This window comes from Amblyomma maculatum, chromosome 11 (assembly GCF_055883805.1).
Source record: "Amblyomma maculatum isolate TAMU_Amacu chromosome 11, ASM5588380v1, whole genome shotgun sequence".
Lineage (NCBI taxonomy): Eukaryota > Metazoa > Arthropoda > Arachnida > Ixodida > Ixodidae > Amblyomma > Amblyomma maculatum.
The window spans coordinates 28663721-28671155 of NC_139354.1; the positions used below are offsets into that span (position 1 = coordinate 28663721).

At 50.5% G+C, this 7435-nt stretch overlaps 1 protein-coding gene across 1 annotated transcript; it reads right to left on the reverse strand.

Annotated features, from left to right (window-relative positions):
• Window positions 1-1338: 1338 nt before the first annotated feature.
• LOC146173266 (uncharacterized) lies at window positions 1339-2413 on the reverse strand. Its single transcript, XM_084585165.1, has 2 exons — window positions 2239-2413; window positions 1339-1709 (listed from the first exon to the last, which is right to left on the reverse strand). The coding sequence occupies exons 1-2, from the start codon at window positions 2411-2413 to the stop codon at window positions 1339-1341; spliced, it is 546 nt and encodes a 181-aa protein (XP_084441291.1).
• Window positions 2414-7435: the final 5022 nt, after the last annotated feature.

Sequence of the window (7435 nt, forward strand, 5' to 3'; positions counted from 1 at the left end):
GACAACGCATCGGCGCTTGTTGTAGTGGATGGCGTCAAAGCGCTGAAGCTGGTGTTTTTGCCACCAAACACCACAGCGATTGCCCAGCCCTTGGGCCAGGGAATCATTTCAGCTGTCAAGCAGCTCTACAGGAAGAACCTACTGCGCAGGATTCTTCCTGCAGTGGAATGCAGCAAGGTGTGTGCCATTGACTTTCTGGGTGCGATTCACCTGCTGGAAAACTTATGGCGGCAGGTCGAGTCTGCTACTGTGCAGACTGTTTTAAGCATGCAGGTTTTCGCGAAGTGTGTGCGGGTGACGCAGACGACGCAAGCGATATCACCGGCATTCCGGACCAAACATGTGAGAACCTGCTGACCAAAGCACTTGAGAGGGAAGGTTCTTCAGAAGGCATTACCTTCTCTGAATTCAGGGACGTCGACAACGAAGTGGAAACTTCTCCAGAGATGTCGGATGAAGCCATCGCCTCAGTGGTGGCGGAAGTGGCTCCAACTGACAGTGACGACGACGATGGCGCAGGAAGTGTAGAAGACCCGGGCCCAACAGTGGCAGAAGCTGCGCGCGCTGTGAGCATCATGCGGCTGTTTGCCGAAAAAAGGGGGCCTGGCTGAAAAGCTGGCTCACTGCCTGAATGAGTTTGAAACTGCTGTTGTCACTGCTAGAGCACTGCAACGTCAGACTAATATTACCGACTTCTGCTGTGCAAAACAAAGGCTGCATTTTTCTTTTTTTTTTTTCAGCCTACTGCCCGTTCCTGCTTGTTTTTTGGCAGGTAAGGGGGTAATTTTACACTACTGTTAAGCCGTAGTACCGTTTAGTACATACTTTATCCTAGCTTTGGCCAACTATGGCTTAACGAGGTTTTACTGTACCATTTTTCCTACTGCATGAATGGCTAAGAAAATTCTCTTGGCAGATTGTGTAGAGTAGGAAGCCAAATTAAGCAGCTTTCAGCCAACTGCTGATATCATGTAGCAGCAGTTCATGGGATGTGAACAGGTGTAATAAAAGTTTTCATTTATCCATGAGACCTCATAAAGCATATCTGCTATACTGTTAGATATGTCAAGATATGCTATTTTTTTTTAATAGTAATGGTGACCGAGATAATGGGCTTGTAGTTTACCATATTAAGACTAGTTTCAACTTCAGTGCCCAGCACTATTAACAAAAGGGGACAGTAATCATAACTTGTTTTTTAATATTTTTTACAATTCGTTACAGTAGAACCCCGCTGTATGTTTTTCATGGGACCGTAAAAAAAAACGTAAAAGCCGGGAAGAAGGACAAATTGAAAAATGACAGTAGTGGACAAGTGAACGCATGTTTATTACTATACTAAAGCTTAAAAATGTTGTGCAGCGTTGTCTGTCGCATTTTCTCGCGTCCCGTAAGCACAACTCGTTTTTCCAATGCTTGCAGGGCCGTGTGGTTCTCGCGGTCATCGCAAACATACCTTCTGAGGAAGTCTAATGCCGCTACAGCCGAAGTGAAGGTTGGTTCAGGCAGCGACTCAACCTTCTCTTCGTCACCACTGTTGTGCGCGTCGACACACTCGGCCATGATCTGGTCAATGGTCATCATCTCGGAGGGGACAAAGGCGTCGTCTACAGAAACATAATCACTGTACACGATCCCGTAGGTGCCAACTGCTTCCATGGCTGTGTCGAGTTCGCAGTCCTCGGTGCTTACAGGTTCTGCTGCGCAGTCTGCGTCGCCAAAACACTTCGCAAAACAGTTTTTGACCATTGCGGCAGTGACAGCACTCCATGTTGTAGCCAATAGTGCATGGCATCAAGAACTGTAATGCCAGTCGGCTGCTGCCTGCGATCCACTGAGGCCAGGGATCGCTCCACTATGCACTTTCTGTAAAAATGCTTGACATTTTTTATGATGCCAGCATCCAAGGGTTGAAGATGGCTTGTTGTGTTGGCCGGAAGGTACACCACCTTGACGTTCCGCTGCGACGTAGTGTCCTTAGGGTGCGTGGAGCAGTTGTCTAAAAAAAGAACAACCTTCGCTGACTGCCCATTTTCGAGTCCATGTAGGACAAGGACTCCTCAAAAATTGCGCACGTCATCCAGGCTTTGCTATTGTTCTTGTAGTGGCAGGGCAGGTATCAGATGTTTTTCAGGCACCGTGGGCTTCGAAATTTTCCAATGACCCATGGCTTCATCTCGAAGCCATCCAAGTTGCAACACAACAACACGGTGAGGTGTTCTTTGCTGCTTTTCCCACCGTGGCAAGCCTCGCCTTTAAAGCTCAGCGTCTTTGATGGCTGTACCTTATTAAAGAGGCCCGCTTCATCGGCATTGAAAATATCCCTGGGTTCGTAGCCCTCGATAATGCCCGCCATGGACTCTTTCCAGTTGTCTATGGTAGCAGTGTCCACGCTTGCAGCCTCCCCATTCATGGTTCGATAGCAAATTCTGTGCCTTCTCTTAAAGCGGTTGATCCAACCATCTGACGCACTGAAATTGTCGATCCCAAGCTTGTCTGCTATCTCCAGGGCTTTTCGCGCAAAATGGTGCCATCAAAATTCACACCTGCAGCTCTGGCTTGCTTGAACCATGTGTAAACAGCCTCATCAAGCTGCACGTGCCCCACACTGCGGGCTTGCTTGCTTTTGATGTCGAGTGACCGGGCATTTCCTTAGATCTCGTTTCTTTTCGAAACAATGGAGATCAAGGTGAATGGTGCGAGTCCAAGATCTTTTGCGATGCACAGCCGCTTCCGCGTCGGGTTTGCATTTACGGTGCGAAGAATGTTCAGCTTTTCCTCCAAGGAGAGCGCTTTGCGCTTTCTTACAAGGTCCCGCGCTGCGGCGGAATGAGGCAGCCGCTAATTCACAGCGATTTACGTTGCAGCGTAAAAGGGTTGGCACGGCGTCAGGTGGGCGATTGAGCACGCTGGACGCGTGTGCACACAACCACGGTACGAATTCACTTCTTGCGTATCCCACAGCAGGAAAATACACGCGAAATGATTCCTAGCCGGAGGTGCGAAATGATGGAATGATATGGGGAAGGAGTCCGAAGCACGAAGTCAGCCGCGCAAGCACCAACCACACAAAGGAAGCAGCATGGGAGAACGAAAAATGGCACGTCGCACGATGATAAGTAAAAAAGATGCAAAATTGGATTGGATTGGTACTGAGACTGCTGATAATGATGATGACGCCACCTGCCCGAACGCTGCGAGCGCCTTCTGTAGACACGCCAGCAACGACAGGCCAAGTCAGTTGGCCTTAAAAGTAAACATGGCCATCACTGCTTGTTACTCAGGCCTGCCAGTTCGCGATTTATAATGTGGGAACGTGCCCAAAGTTATGACGTAATAGCGGGGTTTCTAATGCATAGAACACTATGTGAGTCATGCCGGTACTCGATCATAAGAACGCAGCACCCAGGAATGCAACAGCGGGGTTCTACTGTAATCAGTAATATATAATTACACTGTATACAAATTGCCCATATTTAAGAAGGTGATATTGCCGCGTGCCTCTCAGAACCGAGGAAAAGGAGGACGAAGCTGAGTGCAGTGTGTGAAACTGATCCGTTCAGTTGCAACTCTTGCAACGCATCTTCCAGCCGGGGTAATAAGGTGCCCCTCAGCTGTGCGAATCTGAGGACCAGTCCACTCGGTTAAAACTTTCTTCAATTTCTTGGCTAGCCCACTGCTCATAACTGAATAGTCCGCTTTCGTATCAACTAACGCGGTAATGAGAACATTGTCGATAGAAACTTGTATGTCCGAAGCTGCACACACAGGTTCATCTTTACATGATCCCGTCTGATAGCCGTTATCTTGTAAGAAGCGTGATGGAGGATGTTCGGCAGTTCACTCGTCAGCGGCCTCACCTCTGCAGGTCGCTGTTCCTAGTTTTCCTGACTGCTCAGGGAGCGGGGGCTCGGCGAGCGGCCAGTGCGGTATGCAGAGGGACGTGGACTTGGGGAACGATAACGGGTAGAGGTAATGACACGGGACCCGTAGTGTGGGACATCTGGGAGATCCGTGTGCGCCGACAGGTACTCTTCGATTTCGCGTGGTCGTTTACCAATCCGAGGACACCGTGCACGCGGATGAAAGCCATGAAGTCCTGCGCGGTGGTACGGACAGAACCTCAGCATGTGACCGGTCTCACTACGATGGTAACAAAGGGGCCGCTGGTCAGGGGCACGCCAGACGTCAGTCTTTCGAAACCGCGTCTCGGCTAGAAGAGGAGGATGACGCGAGCTTGAATCAAGTGTAGGGGTGTCTACTTTGGCTCTGGGAGAGTCGTACCCACTATGGTGCTGGTTTGGATGAGCCAGGGATGTTCACTCTTGGAGACTCGCACAGGGTATTCTGCTGAAGTACAGATGCGTACATAGGCACACTCGGTGGCGTTGGCTGCACAGCAGGCACAGACGGCTCCGTTACGACTTGCCTAACTTCTTCACGAACAACCTGCACGAGTGAGGGTAGCCTCGATGACGGCGTTAGACCTTGTAGCTGAATGTGTCTCAGCTCTTCTCTGACCACAGATCGAACAAGCTCCCTTAAGGCCTCACCAGAACCGTTGAAGCTGGAAGCATAGACAGCCGGTGACATGGTGGACACGTCACGGTTATAGTACTCTGCCCTGTGTTGAAGTGTTTTTTCCATTGTGGTGGCCTCCACTAGAAAATCTGATGTCGTACCAGGTGAATTGCGCATGAACGCAGCAAATAGTTCGTTTCACCCCGTGCATTAGGTGGCGCACTTTCTTCTCCTCAGACATATTTGGTTCAGCACGCCTAAAAAGATGGATCATGTCCTCGTAGTACATCCCAACACTTTCGTTCGGGGCTTGGCAGCGAGATCGCAGTGCCGACTCTGCAAGCTCCCTTCAGTCGTTGGTGCTGTTGGTCGCCAGCAGCTGGCGACGAAAGAGGTCCCATGATGGTAGCGTCGTTTCGTGATTCACGAACCACGTCCGCGCCGAATCTTCGAGAGCAAAGTACACATTATGCAGCTTCCTTTGGTCATCCCAGCCGTTGTAGTTGGCGACCCGTTCGAATTGGTCTAGCCAGTCCTCAGCGTCCTCATAAAGCTCGCCATGGAAGGACGGTGCGTTCGAGACTGGAAGACAATGAACTGAGGTGAACTCTCTCTGTTAGCCACATTGTTCATGTTCGATCTATGCATGGTGGTCACACGCGTGTAGGACAAAGGCCCGAACTCTGGCGACTGACCTCGGAGGGGGCGGCTGGTACTGCGGTGGACCGGTGTCAAATTCGTGGTGACTCTCAGTTGCCCTTGAGGGGTGGAACTCAGCAAAAGGGGAATCATACCCGGCTGCTCCACCAGAAAATGTGACAAGTAGAAGGCGGCAAACACTGAACGGATCAGTTTCACACACTGCACTCAGCACTCATATGCCGAGACACAGCCAGTTTCCCATGCAACTGTTGCTGAAGTAGCCCAGTTTTTTCTCAAAGGTCCCCAGAAAGGGGTCACAAAGAAGGGTAAACAACGCCATAACACTGATAGTTATTGAACCACCCATCATTCTCCCGCAAAAATTTTCGATCTAGCTTCTGCTACACCAGAGATATCGGCGATTAAAAATGACCCTTCCAATTTTCCCTCTCAACTCGTACGCCGAAGGGAGCCATAAAAAAACAAAGAATACAAGCAAGCTCAAAGCTCCGCCCAGACATACGTCACTTCGACGAACTTCCGGTTGCCGCGCGCTCGCTCGCTGGCGTACTCGTGCCAACCCGTCCTCGCTCGCACACGCCTGAGGAGTTCGCCAGTTCCCGCAGCGACAGTTAGTGTAACCGCGAACCCGTGGTTATCCTATGTTACACGGCGGACCAAACCATGGTTGCACCACTAACCGCGGTTACCGCAAACCGAGCTTGACGACCTCGGTTTGCGTCATTAACCGAGGTTATGACGGCGTCTGTTGACGGAAGCTACTCGTCGGCGCCCGAGTGCGCGAAACGCGCGAGCGGGTCTGCTTCACAAAGTTATTCATTTGCCCACTGTATCACATTTAAAGATCGATGTATAGATTATGGTGCTGCCCGACGTCTTCTATTACGGCCGACAGCGCAGCGACTGCGTACTTAAGCCTTGGCTTGCCTACAGTATCGTTTGAATGGCTTGTTGCTGAGCAGAACGTCAAAAAATACGCGGCCTTAGCTATGAAAGTACACGAGTTTGCAACGCTTGCAGCACGGAATGCTGCGAGCAGGCTGAGGTACGTTACACAATTACCGCGGGGGTGGAACGTGCTAGCGCGGCAAACGCCGGCGCCGTGCGTGACCATCCCTAGTCGTCGCTAGGCCTACATTGTTTCGCTTCGAAGCCGCGGCGGTCGGCGCTTTGGAACATGATCAGCGCTGTCGTAAATTGTCTACTTATGAAACTGCCTTATAGTGATTTTTATCCCGCCATAGTAAAATAATTATAGGATTAACTCTGCCGACACATTAATCGCAGAGCTAGTACGAGCAGATCGGATCAGCTGAAATGCACCAGCGGCAGCTGGCTTGAGCAGAAACTAGCTTGTATCACGGCTATCGCTCTTACCAGCAATTTGCTGCTGGTCAGCGATCCTCACGAGGGCTTCATACTTGATATTCGGCTCAGTATTCCAGAAGCCAACAAATTTATCACGCTTTATTTCGGACATCGGTGCTAACGATCCGCCGTGTCGTTCGTGAACAGTATGCGGGAGGAGGGGCCACAGCGGTGGTGTTTACGGCGGTTGAGGAGGTGCTGCCATCGTGCGGTGCTTGACCGTGCTGTTGACGCCTCGTCGGACGAGACTCCGATACTCCTGAAACCACGTTATATAAATAAGATATTTGTAACTGCAGCTTCGTTCTTCCGATCCCTGCGTCGCTTCGGTTGTTGCACTTAATGGGCAATGGCCACCTAACCGATAAGGGCGGCGAGCTGTGTAACAGCCCGCACAGAGTTCGAGCAGCGCACGAGCAGACGACTTTCACAGCTACCGGAAGTGTGTCCGTGACGTCATGGTTGCAGTGACCGCAGCGAATGGCAGCTTCTAGCAAGCCTTGCCAGTCAACCGACCCGTGACGTCACGGGACTAGGAAATAGTTCCATGCAACACCGCCAAGCGACATTCTCTCTGCCCGCGAATTTCAAAAAACGCTGTTTTTAAAAATTAATAATAAATCGCTGGCTTTGTTCCAAGGAGTTATACTTTGCGTTAATGCTCAAAAGGATGTGTTCTACACACTGAACACGTTTATCAGTGGTTTCTTGGGGGCCGTTTCCGTGGACCTTCAAGACCATCGTACTGCGCCACGGTGCCCCATTGGTTATTATTACTGACCGTAGTACAGCCTTTACGGCCTAACTAATGCAGGCTCTCTTCAGTCTTACCCGCACAAGTCATTGTAGGACTACTACTTACCATCCGCAAACAAACTGACGG

Bases quoted from the DNA above. Each gene is read 5' to 3' on its own strand.
- LOC146173266 (XM_084585165.1), bottom strand. From the start codon at position 2,413: ATGAATGGGGAGGCTGCAAGCGTGGACACTGCTACCATAGACAACTGG. The intron at 1,710-2,238 runs GTGGGAAAAGCA...TTGGCGACGCAG, and splicing joins TAAAGGCGAGGCTTGCCACG to ACTGCGCAGCAGAACCTGTA.